This window comes from Silene latifolia, chromosome 5, assembly GCF_048544455.1.
Source record: "Silene latifolia isolate original U9 population chromosome 5, ASM4854445v1, whole genome shotgun sequence".
Lineage (NCBI taxonomy): Eukaryota > Viridiplantae > Streptophyta > Magnoliopsida > Caryophyllales > Caryophyllaceae > Silene > Silene latifolia.
The window spans coordinates 9,407,639-9,426,576 of record NC_133530.1 but is presented as its reverse complement, the minus strand read 5'-3'; the positions used below and the strand labels follow the sequence as shown (position 1 = coordinate 9,426,576).

Genomic DNA, 18,938 nt, shown 5'->3' with positions numbered 1-18,938 from the left:
CATAACAAATACTTGTTTCCCTCGTTCTGCCACGTACATATAATTCCCTCAACGAAGAGAAGGCGCTGATGTTGTCAAGAATGGTGTCCTATAGTTTGTTTCTTAGCACGCTTAGACGATAGCAAATGATCAAGACATTCAAGGCTGGTCTTAACTCTTAACTGCGCAGTAAAGTCGAATAATCACTCAACTATTGATATATCATTCAAGGCTGGTCTAAACTCTAAACCCCAAGAATCAAGGAGTTCGAGTTCTTCAAGCATGTATTATTCAATCCATATCACTCTCCACACAAGAGTAGGAGAAGGTAATTTTGTAATTTTGCTGCAAATTCGTAGTGACACCGATCCCCAAGAATCAAGAAGTTTTGTCACAAGTTCAGGAAAAAAAATTCACGGATCAAGATCATCGGCAAAAAGGTTTCATACTTCCAAAACATCTGGACGACGAATACCTAAGTAACCAATATCACGCCTCAGCGAAAATGGTTTCTGCATGTGGTTATAATGAGAAATGAAAATCGAGCGATGAGACTACTTCGAAAACAACACAATGCCATATAAATGTTGATACAAATGATATTGAAGTTATATTGCAACTCCACATTTAGCTCAACTAAAATCAGAAACATGAATAACCTGATGTCTACATATTAATTTAATGTTCCCAACAAAGAAATCTACATATTTCATCTAAATCTTCAAGATTTTTATTTGCTCATCTTGCGTTTTAACAAGACGACTATCAATCGATCATAACAGGAGATCCTAATATATTCTTTGAAAGCAATATCAGCAGCCCCTGAAAAACAAAAAAAAAAAAGCAAACTGCAGAATCAATTTTAACAAAAAAAAAAAATTACATACACAATCAGTTCATTAGAATATAAATTTAGAAAGACTTACGAGACGGCCTCAAGTTCTCCTGCAAACTCTAGCTATATTCACAACCACCATCACATAAATCCGGTCTTTGATGTCATCATAGAACCGGAAAAAGGCATGTCGGCAAGATGTTTTGACAACTAAAGTACCACAGACTCCCCAAAATCCAAAGATAAATCCAAGCACCACACTTATGTACACTCCTAGCATAAAGTTATCGCTAGGCTGCTCTTTGTCTATATTTTTTGGAGTTATGGCCCCTTCATCTTCATCACATTTAGGTAGTGGTGCTCCACAAAGTCCAGGGTTTCCCATGTATGCTGAAATGTCGAAACTTTGTAGTTGAGTGCCATCCGGAATCTTTCCGAACAAGTTATTATACGACAAATCCAATACTCCTAGATAACTTATTTTAGCCAAACTAGTTGGGATTTCACTGGAAAGCTCATTATGTGATAAATCAAGAGATTCCAAAGAGGTCAATTGACCTATACTCGATGGGATGACTCCACTCAAATGATTTCTTGATAAATTTATGGATACTAAACCAATAAGGCTTGAAATTTCTTCTGGGATATGTCCTTCCAGAAGATTTCTAGATAAATCTATGGCTTTTACGAGTCCAACTGAATCATGTCCTCCTCCAAAATTTTGTTCGTTTCTTTTCCACATTATCGATGGGTTATCAGTGAGATCATACGGCATGGAAATATTTAAATATGATAAATCAAAAGAGGCATATTGTAAGATATTATTTATGTTAACCATGCCTTGGACATTGTATATGCATCTTGGGATGGTTCCACTAATGCGGTTGTTGGAAAGATCCAATATTTGAAGTCGAGTGAGATGACACACGCTTGAAGGTAAAGCTCCAGAAAGGCTATTATTTGGTAGGGTAAGAATGCTAAGATTTTTAAAATTATTTCCAAAATCAGAGGGTATGTGCCCAGACAGTGAATTATAGGCAAGATCTAGACTAATCAAAGATGTGCAGTTTAGCAAGGACATAGGGAGTGCACCCGAGAGATTGTTGTTGCTCAAATGCAGAAAATTGAGCTTATTTAGCGCACCAATGGAGATAGGCAGATTTCCCCAAATCTTGTTGTTTTGAAGCTGTAAGACCAATAAATTATCAAAGTAATCCCAACAATCAGGGAGCTTCTCTGAAAATGAGTTGTCTGAAAGGTCAAGAAAAATCAAAGGCGATCTGGCTTGCGGACACAAAAAAGAAACAAGACCTTGAGAAAAGTGGTTGTTGTTGAGATATAACACCTTCACATAATTCAAAAACGGTGGTATTGTGCCGACGAAATTGTTTGAGCTCAAGTCTACTAATACCCTGGAATCAAATGTGGGTGATGCATTTGGAAGTGCCCCATACATCATGTTTTGAGACATTAATAATTGCTCTAATTTGGGTGATAACGAGTTGAAAAAAGAATTAGGGATCATGCTTGAAATACTATTATTGGATATATCAATAGTAGTTAAGTTTTTTTGAGTTATAAGCCACATTGGAAAATCTGGGCCAACCTTACATGATCTCAACACGAGTCCTTGTAATTGAAATGGAGGAACCCAATTGGCACTAATGTTAAACTCCAGTTCTGTGTTATCCTCCAAGTTTAAATAACTTAAATTGGAAAGATTTGATAAATGTACACTCGTTAAAACTCCCTTCAAAGAATTCCTACCAAGATTCAACGCTTCAAGCTTAGGAAGTCCCCCAAGTGCTTCACTAATGGTGCCGTTAAGCTGATTCAAATTAACGTATAATTCCCTCAAGTAAGAAAGGTTAACAATTTTGTCAGTAATGGAACCCCACAATTGATTACCACGTAAATCTAAAAACATTAATGATTGGTGTGAACATGCAGATAAAAGTTGGATAATCTCTGAGAAGTTGTACTTAAGACCAGTACCCGCTAAATTTAGGGCTTGCAAACTACAAAAGTTACCAGGGAAATTCCAAGTATGGTTGGACAGTTGTAAAGTACTTCCAAACAGTTGAGAATTCCAAGAGAGGTCAAGGTAAACAAGACTCGTCTCAAGTCCGTTCAAATTCGACAACCACTCAAATATTGATGTATCATTCAAGTTATTTCCTACAAGGCTAATAGTACTAATGGTTGTGGAAGAATTAATATATGAAAGAGATGAAGGCAACTTTAGTGATAAGTTACATGAATCCAAGAGAAGGGCATGTAAGTGAGGGAGGTTGTTAACAATAGACAACCAATTGTTTGTAGTTAGACTCAAATCAATACTACCCAAATCCAACTCCCTCAGCAACCTTAGTTGTGATAGCCACCTCAAGCTTTCAACCTTCATATCATAATCGTGAAAATGATATGCACAATGAAGATTAAGAGATAATAATTTAGAGAGATTTCCAATCTCATGAGGAACGACTCCAGTAAACCCAACATAGGAAAGGTCAAGGTGTTCTAAGTTACTAAGTGAGCCTATAAACTTGGGTAGATGTCCTCCAAAGTAATTTCGACTGAGGTTTAAGTATTTTAAATGTTTCAACTCAAGTAGAGATACACCGATTGTACCTTCTAGGCAGGCATCCTCTTTACTGGCGGGATAGTATTGTGTAGGAAGATCGACGGCGATCACGTGGCCAAAGTAGTTGTGACACTGAATACCGCTCCAAAGGCAGCAATCTTGAGTAACTCCCCAAGAATCAAGGAGTCCACAATGGTCGACACGAATACCACGTTTGAACTCAAGCAGTGCATCTCTCTCGCTCTCCACACATTGGATTCTAGCATGACAACCAAAGTAGGTCAAGCAAACACACAATAGAAGAAGAAAAAGAGATTGATCATATAATTTGGAGGTAAATTGAGGACTCATTTTATCTTTATTGTTGTGGATGAAACTATAAATGTGCGTCGAACAAATTGTGTGAGTGGTTTAGTTAATAGCTTGTTGGCGTATGTTTATATAGAGGTCTCTACTCATTTTTTCACGACTTGTAATTTTGTGAAATAGCTTTAAGGTCATTTTCATTTGGACTTAATTTTCAGTTTTATTCAGGTCGGTTCAATTTTTAGACACTTTCAGTTCACAAGAAAAGGGACTAAAACTCGCTCCATTCCCTATATATGGTTGTTAAAGCTTTTGAAGTCGTGCAACGACTTGAAGATGTGAAGTAGTATTGTCTTCGTCTTCTGGAATGTAACTTGGGCATGACTTTTCAAGAAGAATCACTAAATTCTGCACTAAGTAATAAAACAAAGGCTACTGATAAGTAATTAAGCCTGTGATGGTTTGACAATGTCAAAGTGATTGTATCCTTGGTGCGTTTTGATCTAACCTTTTCATACGTACCCCTTAATTATTTTGGAAAATGGTAGGGCACCCGTGAGACTAAAGTTTCAGTACCACTGTGATTAAAATAATTAAAAAGTTAAATTTCGATTTTGCACTAAAAAATTCGTGCACTGTTAATCTTCAATTGAAGAGGCTTTTAAATGAATTTTTTTCCAAAATAGGGTTTTATAACAAACAATTTAACGAAATGTGGTAACTTTGAAACTAATTACCCAAAATGGGTCCACGTAGGCTCGGTTTTGGCGATGCTAGGTTCAGATTAAGGTCGATGTGGTAACTTTGAAACTAATTACCCAAAATGGGTCCACGTAGGCTCGGTTTTGGCGATGCTAGGTTCAGATTAAGGTCGCTTAGCGGGAGAGCGACTTGAGGTCAAACCGCCCAGCCACTGAGCGACTAAGGGAAAAAAAAAGGTAGCTGATGGGAATCGAACATCGAACATGGAATTTAAAACAATCCCACCACACCCCTAACCATAACACCCAAGATAATATTATGATTTAATAAGGAGAATAAAAGTAGATATTTAATGTTAGTAGTAATAAATGCGTTCTGGGACTTGCACAACAATTACTCAATAATATTTTTAAGCACTTTAATTTGATATATAAATTGGATTGCTCTGCTGGTTAGGTAGTATAGAATAAGTGTTAATTTCGTGGGTGGTCTTGAGTTTGATCCTGTTAAACTGCGTTTTTTTTTTTTCTTTTTTTTCTCCAAAGACCCAAATCGCTGTGGGGGAGGACGATTTGAACTGAAATCGCTCACTCCCCGAGCGACTTGCCTTGAAGTAGCATACTGCGGTTTGGGCGAACATTAAGTTACACTTTGGGTAAGGTCGTTGAGCGGGAGAGCGACTTGAATCCGAGCCTAGCTTCGGTGAAGACGTGGACCCATTTTAGGTAAATACTTTGAAACTCAACCCATTTTATTAATTTGTATGTGTTTAGACCCCAATTTGGAAAAAAACTCCTTTTAAATGGTGTACATAGACGACTGACTTATTCCATTCTTTATTTACGTTTACTAAGACTTGTATACTTGGTGCGTTTTGATCTAACCTTTTCAAGTCTTATAAAAAGAGAATGAATGATGAGCAATTGAGAATGAATGCAGTCTATAAATAAAAAATTCGTGCACTGTGATGGAAATCAATATTATGTGCGCCAAATGAATTGAAAAAGGCTTTGTGGTCAGTCAATCTACAGCACTATGTCAGAAGATGGAAATCAATATTATGTGCGCCAAATGAAAAAAGCGAACAGGATATGATGAAAAATGGAAATACACGCCATGTTTCACAATTAGACAAGTCAAGACATAACAATTTTAACAATTTTTTTTATTTATAGACTGCATTTCACACACATTCATCCCTAAAAATAAAGGGAAAATGGAAATTAGAGGGGAAATTATTATTAAATGGGTTAAGAGAGAGAGAGATGGAGAGAAAGAAATGGAGAGGATTCTAATCCGTTTGTACCTATCAATACAATATCACAACGCCTTTAATAAGTATACACCTTCTACTTTTTCATTAACCTAGCAAACAACATAATTCACCAACTGTAACACCCCCGATTTTTCAACTAAATTAAAAATTACATTTACATTAAAAAGGCGCCAAAATACGGGGATATTAAAATCAATATACAAAATCTCTTTACAAAATGGTTTTTATATAAAATGATACGAAATAAAATAAAACATTTACAAGGTCTTTAATCAAAAGCTCGACTTGAAAATCTTTTGAACCGAAGCGGAAGTCACCTGAAAATAAACCGTCAACATGACGACACTACCTCAATATAAGTGGCCTCTATCAATTTAAATATTAAAACCAAAGGAAGGGAAACGAAAACTCTTTAGTTTAGCATTTCAAATGATAAAACAAATGAACTAATTTTGTCTCTACAAAATGGTTTGGTCCGAAGATGATTCAACAGCTAGAAAGTCAGAAACTTTACTTTCTAGAGACTAAGAGGTTAATAAAAAAATGACTAATCACATACTTTATGTGCACACCTCAATGTCCTGTGAGCTCAGAGAGTATCTAATGGCTCACTCTACCTCATACGACTACTAATGGCATTTTTGTAGGCATAGCTCGCCACTGCGGGTTGTGAGCAAAACTATAAACTTCTAAAGACACTTTTGTATGCCGGCTCGCCACTGCGGGTTGTGAGCCAAAATATAATCTTCTAAAGACACTTTTGTATGGCCGGCTCGCCACTACGGGTTTTGAGCCAAAATATAATCTTCTAAAGGCACTTTTGTATGGCCGGCTCGCCACTGCAGGTTTTGAGCCAAACCATAATCTTCTAAAGGCACATTTCTATGCCCGGCTCACCACTGCGGGTTTTGAGCCAAACTATAATCTTTTAATCGTATAGCTTCATGGTATAAGATATCTAATCTTTAACTACACAGCAATGTTTAGTTGTATACTCTCTTTATGGGACTTGCTGACCTGTACATGAAGCAATGAGCTGATAGAATTCCCTTGGATATTAGACAAACCAAATATAGCTTAAAAATCAAAATAAACTCCTCTAGATAAAATCATCTGCACAAAATACAAAAACGTAGGAAGAAAATCTACCAAATGCATCCTCTTAAAAAAACAAAACATCAATTAATATTTATGAAAAATCATCCTCAGATAGAAGTCGATTAGATAGTTCAATACTCGACCGTAAAAGACAACTTGGCACACATGCCTTATCAGTGGCGTCTCTAGGATTCTAGTAACGGAGGTGCGGATTTCTACGAAAGTTTTTTATCATTGAAAATATGATTTTATCCCCATTACAAATAATAAAATAATAAAATATTTATCTTGGTCATCCATAACATCAAAATATAACAATTTATATCATCTATAGAATAACACTTAAACATATCGTAATAAAGGTTGCTTAAATGAAAATAATTTTTTTTGAGGTTCATACATGAATACATCCAAATAGCTAAAAGTACTAATTAATATTTAATAATAACCCAAGTATGATACGGAGTAATAATGCCATGAATATATGAAATGGGCTAGAAGTGGGAATTAATGCTTGAGTTTTTAGTTGATGAAATGGGCCAACAAATCGCGCCACCCAAAGACCAAAATAAAATAAAATGCTAGTAGCTGGATTTGAAACTGAGTGGCAGGGGGAAGAAGGTGGGACTCAAACCAATGCACCAACTAAATACTACTGAAACATATATGCTGTTCTTTTTACTTATTTTTGCAGAAACATGGGGGTGCAGGTGCATCCACTGCACCCCCCGTGGATACTCCACTGTGCCTTATAACTCTATATAATACCAATATCCTAATCTCAAGATCAGTGGCATACCGTCAAATGTTCCTTTTAAATAAAAACTGCTCAACATTCGGAGTAAATCTCCGAATTACTCACCCACGAATTAAAGCAACAACCACAGTGCTGAGTTGTCGCACTGTGGTTAAAAGTCAATTTGTCAAAGAGTCCCTTTTTTCATGCTAATCTACACACCCACGTTCCAAGAGTGATTTAATTTACATTGTTTGGTACTCTCTAAGAGTAGATCTCTTAGGCTCATTAAATAAATAATCAATAAAAAAATGACATAATTTATCCCATAAATTTATCTAAATTATCAACTAATTATAATTAAGAAAATTAATATCCCTAAAAAAAATAACACATAAATCACAATTAATATCAAAGTAATACTAGGCGTTAAAAATCAATTTTAAAAACAATATTTAGTTATGTCAATTGTGATGACAGTTTTTTTAATAATAAGTTATATAAACAAATGTTATTAATAATCAAAGTTAATTACTTAAACTACCTTATAAAAAAAATCAAAGTAACGATAGTTAAATTTATATCGCTCCAATTTTAAAATGAAAAAAAAAATACAAATAAATATGGAGAAAACAAAAAACAGTAGTAAGTAGTTTTTTTAAAATAAATTAAGAAATCTTTATATTAAGTGATCGAAAATACACTGAAAGAAAACCTAAAGAATTGTAAAAGTAAATAAAAAAAAATGCTTTTTTGACGTGCTAATATAATAAATAATAATTATACATGAAAATCACACTAAAAAATTTGGTGACCAACTGACCATACATGCAAATTTAAAACACAGATTAATTAGGGAGTAAGAAGAGATGTATACAAAATTACAAACTTGAAGATTAAAAATTTTGCCCGGGTACGGAATTCGGAATTAAAATTAGGCTGTGTATAAACTTCAAGATATTAGGGAGGAAGTAGAAAAGATATGAAAGCATGCATGGAGTTGGGATAGATGAAAACGGCGGAAGTGAAAACATTGAAATATGGAGTTGAGATAGGGTTTATGTATATATACATGAGTCAACTTAAGGAGGAGGGTTTCTCTCCATTTCCTAAAAAGAAATGGAGAGGTCATTTCCTTTCGGTGGTCCAGATCATATTCTGACATCATCGAACGGCTCAAAATTAATGGGTACAAATAAAGGAATAATGAGGTTTGGTGGAAAAAATATTATTAAATGAGTTTAAGAGAGGAAATGGAGATGAAATGGAAAGAAAAAAATGGAGAGGATCCATTTTGCAACTCAAGGGGTGTTATTAGTGCTGGGATTTTGGGCCAGTGTGCTCTTCACAGTAATCCCGATTATTTATGGGTTAATACTCGATAAAAATGAGTGGTTTTTATTTATGGGTTAATACTCGATAAAAATGAGTGGTTTTTAAAAACAATATACGTATTCATCTTAAAATTAAAACGGGTTAAATAATATTTCATTTGTTTAAATAAGAAAAATATTTTATTAATCCTAATGCATTTTATTTTTTAAGTTTAAGACGGATACTTCCGTATTTTAAATGAGAATTTGTGTCACATAATTGGGTTGAAATAGTTGTCAATTATCTTAATTGTTTGTATAGATAATGTACATAAATGGATTACGTATAGAAATTTTATATACATAACGTTTTTTTATAGTGTGTACCGAATCTAGCTTAGAAGTTATTGTATTAAATAGTGTACACATAATGACCACATTTATGTTGTGTTAAATATACATATATAGCTCGAAAAAGGAATTGTAAAACTTCGGTTGAATTTATCGAAAAAGAAAAATACAAAGAGTTTAAGGAAAGGGAGAGAGTATGTTATAGTATGTATAAAATGAGAAATGGTTTAAAAGTGTCATTTTAAATATGCACGGGTCAAAATTTTCATTTTCTTCGTGGCTAGGTCCTACAATCGAGCATGGGTTGGACCAAATGAGAAATCGTTTTAACAATTGCACGGGCTTGGAATTCTATTCGGGCCGTTTCAATCTTACTGACTTTGTGTTATTTTTCATCTGAATAATTTTGTGAGAGACCTCTCATAACCTCTTATGAGAGACCTCTTTAGTAGTTGTTGTATTAAATAGTGTATACATTTTATTTCTGAAGCTTAAGACGGATACTTTAGTGTCTTAAATGAGAATTTGTTTCACATAAATTGGTTGAAATAGTTGTTAATTATTTTAATTGTTTGTATAGATAATGTACATAAATGGATTACGTATAGAAATTTTATACATATGAATCTAGCTTAGTAGTTGTTGTATTGCTACTTACATAATGACACTTATGTTGTGTTAAATATACATATATAGCTCGAAAAAGGAATTGTAAAACTTTGGTTGAATTTATGGAAAAAAAAAATTGCAAAGAATCTAAGGAAAGTGATAGAGTATGTTATAGTATGTACAAAATGAGAAATGGGTTAAAAGTGTCATTTTAAACATGCACGGGTCAAAATTTTCACTTTCTCTGTGGCTACACTGGCTAGGTCCTACAAACGAGCATGAGTTGGACGAATGAGAAATCGTTTTAACAATTGCACGGGCTTGGAATTCTATTCAAGCCACTTTCATTTTACTGACTTTGTGTTATTTTCATCTGAATAATTTTGTCTCATATATATAAGTCAAGTTTGTATGAAGTCGCCTAAGTAATAAAACAAAACAAAAACTCAAATTTAGTTAAGCAAGACGATATGTATGCCTACAACAACTATTCAACCAATTGACCCTAATGCATCATTTACGCTAATCGTAAATGAAATTTATTATTCAAATATAACTTAAAATATGACTAATATAAAATTGTGTAATATTTCTAAAGATAACTAATTTTAAAAGGAAATAATTAATTACTATAAAAATGATCAAATTGTTACTAATCTTTTCATAATAACAAATTTAAAATAGCTTACCCGTGCAATTTGCACGGGTATAAAACTAGTCAAATAAGAAACCAAAATTCGTCATGTCTCAATCAGGTACAAAACCATTGCCTACTCTAATCTCATGAGCAAAGTCATCTCATCATCTAATTAACTTCAAGAGTTCTAATAATTATATTCATATATCACTTGAACTAAGACCTACTCATTATGCTAATTTCTAATCAACAAGAATTCTTTTCATGAAAAATGTAACCGACACTAAGCTAATCAATTACTCTGTATACAAACTAATTCTAACATAATTGAATTCGACATCCCATCCCACCGAAAGACTACTTTACGAAGTACAAAATATATAACTAATAATATAGTTAACTAATAGCCACAACAATAATATATCTTCATTAGAATTTCAGCACATAAACCTATTAAGCCAATAATGATTAGCAACCTGGAACAATTATAATAATATTAGGGTTGATAAAATCGGGTTACCTTAAACTGTAAAATCAACGGTAAATCATTCGCAGGTTATTACAGAAAACCAATCATGCAATAAGGAGGATGCACTGACAGTGGCACATACTATAGAAGCCTATGGCCGATCGATGAACAGGGAGCTTTGTTGGTAGTGAATCGACAACAATTTGAGAGGGTCCGAAAAGCGACGACGTTCCCGCTCGACGAAACAGGTTCGAAAAATTGCGGCGTTCCTGTCGATTAATCGAAAGGAGACCTTACATGTGAGAGGGCGTGTGAAGAATCACATGTAGGTCTCCCACATCGAAGAAATAGAGAAGAGTGATCCAGCTTATAACCCAAGAGGCTACTCCTCCCATTGCCAATTGGTTTTGGGATGGAACCTCCTTGGACTTGTAAACTGGACACTCTCCCCTCCTCGACGGGTGCGGCCTAGGTCGGTGTGCGATCTAACAGGTTACACAAGCTTGAAGGAAGGGCTCCGAAAAAATTATTACCTCCCAGGGTAAGGATAGTAAGACTTTCAAAGGCGGAGGGTATATGTACCCATTTAGCGAATTATGGGTAAGATGTACAGTTTGCTAGGGTATATGTACCCATTTAGCGAATTATGGGTAAGATGTACAGTTTGCTAGAGAAGGGGGGAGTTCACCAGAGATATTGATATTATGTTGCTCAAATGAAGGACATTGAGATTGTTTAGAGCACCGATGGAGCGTAATAAATTCCCCCAAAGTTTGTTGTTTTCTAGATGTAAAATTAATAACTTGTTGAAGTAAACCCAACAATCTAGAAGCTTATCAAAAAAAAAGAATTGTTTGATAAGTCAAGATAAATTAGAGGCATTTTGATTTGTGGACACAAAAGAGGAACCAAGCCTTGAGAGAGGTTATTGTTCTTTAGTTGGAGTACTGAAGCATTTCTCATAAATGGTGGTATTATATTGCGCCACTGAAATTATTTGAACTCAAAAATTATTTGAACTCAAACTTATCCATCGTGAAGCCTCGAATGTAATTGATACGTCTGGGAGTACTCCGTTCATCATATTTTTATACATTGCTAGTTCCTCTAATTTGGATGACAACGAGCTGAAAAAGGAAACAGGTATTAAGGATATCAAAACCGTAAACGATAAATCCGAAACTACTAATCCCACGTGACCTATTCTATTGTAATTTAGTTATGCTTAGTCCTTGTATTTAGTTAAGCTTAGTCAAAGTCTTAGCTTGTATATCCTAGTTTATAGTTACTGTTATAGGAATTAGTTTAAGCTAAGTTAACCCTAATTCTTAGTATATACTCCTATATCAATGTATGTAATCAGTAATATTTATCTTAATCAATACAATTCTCATCTTATACTTTACAACAGGTATCATGTCTGAAATACTAGCGTTGGATATATTAATATAGGTTAAGTTTTTTTTTGGGTTATGAGCCATATAGGAAACTTAGGGCCAACCTTACATGATGGCAAATAGAGTTTGTCCAACTAAAATGGGGGAACCCAGTTGGCACTAATGTTAACCACCAGCTCTGTGTAATACCCCATCCTTAAGATCTTCAACTTGGAGAGATTTGATAGATGTGCGCTAGTGAGAACTCCTTCCAAAAAATTCGTAGAAAGACCCAATATCTCAAGCATAGGAAGTCCCCCAAGCGCTACTTGACTAATAATGGTGTCGTTAAGCTGATTACTAATAACATATACTCCCTCCATTCAACTTCACTTTGCATGTTTCTCTTTTGTACACTATTCACAAACGGACATTCAACTTCAATTTTCTCACGATACATAAGTAAAAATATATTCATGTAAAATCTTATTTGATTCGTTTTTAAGAGTACATTAAAAATATCTAACTTTTATAATTTTTGCAAATACGTAGCTAAATATTTTGAACTCAGGTCTATAAATTTGGTTAATTGTCCTCCGAAATAATTTGAACTGAGGTCTAAATATTTTAATTGTTTTAGATTAAGTATAGATACATTGATTGTACCTTCTAGGCATGGCTCCTCAGTATTGGAGTTGTAATTTACGAGTGACGGAAGATCGAGGGCGATAACGTGGCCAGAGTGTTTGTGACACTGAACACCGTGCCATAGGCAACAATCTTCAACAGCTCCCCAAGAATCAAGGAATCCACAAAGATCGACACGATTTATTTGTCATGTAAGTTGGCATCTGTATTTACGACGAATGATGGAGTAACCAATATCACAACTCGGCGATTATGGTTTCTGTGGTTATGAGAAATGAAAATCAAGGGAGATGAGACTAGTCGGAAAACACAATGACAAACAAACGCTGATACATGAGATAAATGCCATGAGGTTTTATTGTGACTCAAACTAAAATTAGAAACATGAACTTGATTTCATCATATCGACGCACTTAATTCAAACTAAAATTCAACAAAGGAATCTCTACATCGTCTGAATGTACAAGATTTGTGTCTTAACAAGACGACTACCAATTGATCATAGCAGGAGATTCCTTGAAAGCAACATCAGCAACCCCTGATGAACAAAATAAGCAAAACTGCAGAATCAATTTCAACACACAAAAACCAAGTCCATGTACAAGATTAGTGAATTAATTTTAGATTAGAAATACTTACACGCGAGATGGCCTCAAGTTCTCCTCCAAACTCTTTGTACATTCGTGATAACAACCACATAAATCTTGTCTTTGATGTCTAATTTTTTGGGAATTATAGCTGCTTCATCTCCATCACACTTAGGGAGTGGTGCTCCACAAAGTCCAGGGTTTCCCATATATGCTGAAGTGTTGAAACTTTGTAGCTGAGTGCCGTCTGGAATCCTTCCAGACAAATTATTGTACGACAAGTCCAACACTTCTAGAGAGCTTATTTTTGCTAAACTAACAGGGATTTCACCGAAAATATGGTTATGTGATAAATCGAGAGATTCCAAAGAAGTCAGTTGACCTATCTTTGGCGTAATAGCTCCACTTAGATGGTTTCTTGATAGATTTATTTGTTTAAGGCCAACGAGGATTGAAATTCCTTCCGGAATTTGTCCTTCTAGTATATTGTTAGAAAAATCAATGACTTTATTGTGTCCAAGTAAATAATCGTCTTCAAAGTTTTGTTCTTTTCCTTTCCACATTATCAATGCATTATCATTGTTTTCAATTGATGATTGCATGTAAACTAATGAGATATCTTGTAAGCGACTATCTGCGGTAACCATGCCTTTGAGATTGTATATGCATCTTGGGATGGTTCCACATATGTGGTTGTTTGAAAAATCCAGCATTTGAAGTCGAGTGAGGCGACACAAGCTTGAAGGAAGGGTTCCAGAAAAGTTGTTATCTCGCAGGATAATAATGCTAAGATTTATAAAAACTTTCCCTAAGGAATAATCAAAGAAGAGCAATTTAGTAGGGACTCCGGAAGTTCACCTGAGAGATTGTTGCTGCTCAAATGTAGAGAATTGAGTTGATTTAGGGAACCCATGGAGATTGGCAAATTTCCCCAAAGCTTGTTGTTTTCAAGATGTAAGACTAATAATTTATCAAAGTAACCCCAGCAATTCGGAAGTTTATCTGAAAATGCATTGTTTGCGAGGTGAAGATACATTAGAGGCATTTTAGTTTGTGGGCACAAGAAAGGAACTAGGCCTTTAGAGAAGTGATTGTTGTTGAGTCGTAATGCTGAAACATTTCTCAGAAAGAGTGGTATTGCTCCACTGAAATTGTTTGAACTTAAATCTATCAATGGTGAAGCTTCAAATGTGATTGATACATTTGGAAGTATCCCATACATCATATTTCGAGACATTGCTAATGCCTTTAATTTGGGTGATAACGAGGTAAAAAAAGAAACAGGTATCGTGTCTGAAATACTAGTGTTGGTTATATCAATAATTGTTAATTTTTTTTGAGTTGTGAGCCAAATAGGAAAATCAGGGCCAACTTGACACGATCTCAAATACAGTTCGTCCAACTGAAATGGGGGAACCCAGTTGGCACTGATGTTCAACACCAGCTCTGTATTAAAAACCAAGCTTAAAATAATCAACCGGGACAAATTTGATAGATGGGCATCGGTGAGAACTCCTTTCAAAGGATTGAAAGAAAGACTCAGTGTCTCAAGCATAGAAAGTTTTCCAAGCGCTTGACTAATGGGACCGTTAAGCTCATTATTCTCAACGTATAGTTCTTTCAAGTAGGAAAGGTTGCTAATGTTTTCAGGAATGGAGCCCCATATTTGGTTAGAGTTTAAACCTAGATACATTAGTGACTTGTAGGAGCATATAGACAAGGATTGGATAATGTCGGAGAAACTGTAGTTGAGACCGGTGTTAAATAATTCTAGGGTTTGCAAATTACATAAGTTACCAAGGATGTTTAAACCAGTCTGTTGGAAATCACTTTTGAACAGTTGTTGATTATCCGAGAGGTCAAGGTAAAAAAGGTTGGTCTTAACTCGGCCCAAGTCATACAACCACTCAAATATTGATGTATCATTCAAGTTATTTCTTCTAAGGCTAATAACACCAAGGGTTGTCGAAAAATTAGTACTCCGATATGAAAGAGAGGAATCTAAAGGCAACTTTAAAGATAGTTGACAATCATCCAAGCGAAGGACTTGTAAGAAAGGGAGATTGTTAACAATAGAGACCCAATTGTTGCTGGTTAGACTCAAATCAATACCACCCAAGTTCACCTCCCTTAGCAATGTTAGTTGCGAAAGCCACCACAAGCTTTCAACCCTTATGTTATAATCAGAATAATAATGTACATAATTAAGATCAAGGGATGTTAATCTCGAAAGATTTCCAATCTCACGAGGGATAACTCCCGTAAACCCTGCATAGGAAAGATTAAGGTACTCTAAGTTAGCAAGTGAACCTATAAACTTGGGTATTTGTCCTTGAAAACGGTTATAACTAAGGTCTAAATATTTTAAATGTTTCAAATCAAGTATAGATACACTAATTGTACCGTCTAGACAGGTCTCTTGGTTGCCATCATCGTAAGGTGTTTGGGGCGTACGAAGATTGAGGGCAATGACATGACCAGAGAGGTTGTGACACTGAATACCTCGCCATAGGCAGCAATCTTGACTGACCCCCCAAGAATCAAGAACTCCACAACGGTCGACATTAATGCCACGTTTGAACTCAAGCAGTGCATCTCTCTCGCTCTCCGTACATTCTATTCCCTTACTCTTATTATTATTATTATTATTATCTATCTCTGATTTAGCTTCACAACAAATGATGGTTAGCCAAGTAATCAATAGTAGAAGAACAAGCGAGTGCATTTCTCTCATTTTTTGTTTAATGTGAGTGAGTGATTAGTTGTATTGGTTGAGTATGTATATATAGAGGGTTCATATCTCCACAGGAAATTTTTTTCTAGTAATCGAATTTATTGGCAATTTCCAATTTTACCCTTTAAAGAATCGTAGCAAACTCATCGCGACTTGTAATTGGTTGTTTAATGCTTTTTAAGTCGTGCAATATAATTTATCTTTATCTTCCATTTTTTTTCATACACTAACGTCCACAAAATGGTTACTTATGTGGATGATGGACAAGTGATTAGATTAATCATGCTACTCTGATTAAGGTAAGGTTTACTCCAAGTTGGCTTATGCATTCATACACCAGGCCAGTCTCTTGATTATCATTGTAGGTTGGTCTTAAACTCTTAATTGGGTTCAAGCATTCTACGCCCTTATTTTCATGATCAATCCCTGATCTAGCATGACAGCTAAAGTCAGCTAGCCAAACACACACCACCACCAACAACAACAACAACATCAGAGCCTTAATTCCAAAATGATTTGGGATCGGCTGACATGAATCATCTTTTCGAACCGTCCATAGATGAACACACGCCTCAAAATGCGAATAGAAAAGGGGAAATGAAAAACAAAAAGGGAGAACGTAAATGTAATGGAAAGTCAAGGTAAACTTAGGGGTTTTAAAATCGAATTCCGGATTTCTTTTATAAAAACTTAAAATTTAAATCGAGAGAAAAGATTAAAACGATTTTGAAAACCGAAATACAATTAGGGATCCGGAATGCCTTAAAAGTAAACTAAGTAAAATATATAAGAAAGTGGTTGGTAAAAAAATGTAATAAAGGAGAAAAGAATAAATAATTTAATTTCTTTAAATTAAATAAAAACACTAACTATGTCAAAAAAACATCAAATACTAAAAATCCACATGTATCATTTCCCTCCATTGTGCCCTCTCCATTACCATACTCTCCTCAAGCCCCAAAAATCTCATGTCGTGCTCTATCACTCTCAACCATGTATGTCTCGGTCTTCCTCTACCTCTAGGGACCTTTTCTGTTCTCCAAGTCTCCAGCCTCCTAACTGGTGCGTCCATAGGTCTCCTTCTCACATGGCCAAACCATCTGATGAATAGCATTTTAGTCACTTTTTACCCCGAATTTATATCTTATTACGACTCGATTTTGCGTGTTTAATTGTCTAAATAGCTCATTTAATTACTAATTTATAATAATTAGTCGTCTTAGCTAGAATTAATAATTAGTCGGATTCTTGTTTCATATTAGTATTATTATTACTTTATTATGATAATATGTAGGTAAGGAGGAATGACACGGAGTCCGAGTAAAATAAGACGGAAATAAAGCGGGTTAAGACGGAGTCACATGAAATGGTGAAAGAATGTGTTGAATTATGTTCCACAAAGTCAACGCTTGCCTATTGTTTTACGCAATAATACAAGCCCAATTTGACCCTTCCATTTTCGTTGGAATTAACCAACAAACACCCAAATTCATTTCACCATCATCACTACTGTATACCTCTCCTCTCCATATCGTTCTCCATGTCCACTATAACCAATTTGTCCATCATTGCATCCCAAATTGTACACGAAATTAGCCCATTAATCCGACTATCAATCGACCTCCATCACTCTTGAACCGGGTTCGAAATGGGAGCCCAAGTTGCAGCTATCATTTGCAATCTCCATCATTGAATCACCATCACCAACCTCGTGCATCATCAATCCAGCCAGCAATCAGCCGCTCATCATCACTGTTCTACTCACCACGAGCCGTCATAGCCTCCACCCTACGGCCAGAGCAGCAGCACCACCGGCATCCACCGCCACCAACAGCCAGCAGCTCACATTCTTCAACTCGGGACTGAAATTCAAGCACCAGCCGACAACACGGCCGCCGGTCAACCGGCTGCCACGACATTCCTCCCTCCTTGTTCACGCATGAGAAAGAAACAAATGCGCTGAGCCGTGCGACCGGCCGCCGTCCTCCACCGGCCTTGAACACAGGTGTATTTGTCGTCCAATTCTGAAATGTCTCGGCGCCGTTCAATTCTCCGGCCGCCGGACTGCCGGCCCTTGGCCCCTGCTACTATTTTGCATCCGTCCTTTTCCTCCTTTGTTTGTCTTTTTGTTTTTGTTTTGGGTTTTGGAATCAAGGTGTCGTGTAATTAGAGGGTTTTAGGATTATTATTATTATTATTATTATTATTATTATTAAATTATTGTTATTATTACTAATTAGACTAGTATAAAAGGATGTCTCTTATTAGACACCAAGACATCCCTCATTACTTACCTTAGAAATTAGACTAGATTATTATTCTCTCCCAATATTGTAAAACCCTAATATTTACTCTCTCAATATTTATTCAATTAAAGTTTTAGTCTTTTCTTAATATTAGTGTAATTGTTCTCTAGCTTATCCAAGTTCTTCTCTTTTCATTAGTTTACAATTAGTAATTTTGGGTTGTATTTGGAGAATTGAAGAATCCTTCCATATTTCAATCCAAGTTCCTTTTTTTGCTATTAAATTGGTATAATTCTCTCCCTTAATTTCATTTGTTTACATTTACTTTTTTTCTCTTCCTTATTCATGTTCCCAATTGTAGTTTCTCCTCCAAAGATTGAGTCTTTGGGTTATTGAGTTAAAGTTTGTGTCTTTTTGCATTAATCTCTTTCCATCTTAGATTAATTTGTCTT

General features: G+C 35.3%; 3 protein-coding genes across 3 annotated transcripts in view; all 3 read right to left on the bottom strand.

Annotated features, from left to right (window-relative positions):
* Nucleotides 1–706: 706 nt before the first annotated feature.
* Nucleotides 707–3,749, bottom strand: LOC141654790 (receptor-like protein EIX2). The gene is made up of 2 exons (XM_074461906.1): nt 906–3,749; nt 707–801 (listed from the first exon to the last, which is right to left on the bottom strand). The coding sequence occupies exon 1, from the start codon at nt 3,747–3,749 to the stop codon at nt 915–917; it is 2,835 nt and encodes a 944-aa protein (XP_074318007.1). The 3' UTR covers nt 707–801; nt 906–914.
* Nucleotides 707–18,938, bottom strand: part of LOC141654784 (receptor-like protein EIX2) — a 93,303-nt gene continuing 75,071 nt past the window's right edge. Inside the window, exon 5 of the mRNA XM_074461900.1 lies at nt 707–777. The gene's annotated coding sequence lies outside the window, so the exon portion shown is untranslated. The remainder of the gene's footprint in view (nt 778–18,938) is intronic.
* Nucleotides 14,315–16,240, bottom strand: LOC141654789 (receptor-like protein EIX2). Its single transcript, XM_074461905.1, has one exon. The coding sequence runs from the start codon at nt 16,238–16,240 to the stop codon at nt 14,315–14,317; it is 1,926 nt and encodes a 641-aa protein (XP_074318006.1).

Coding starts and splice junctions, on each gene's coding strand:
- LOC141654790 (XM_074461906.1), bottom strand. CDS start 3,749: ATGAGTCCTCAATTTACCTCCAAATTATATGATCAATCTCTTTTTCTT.
- LOC141654789 (XM_074461905.1), bottom strand. CDS start 16,240: ATGAGAGAAATGCACTCGCTTGTTCTTCTACTATTGATTACTTGGCTA.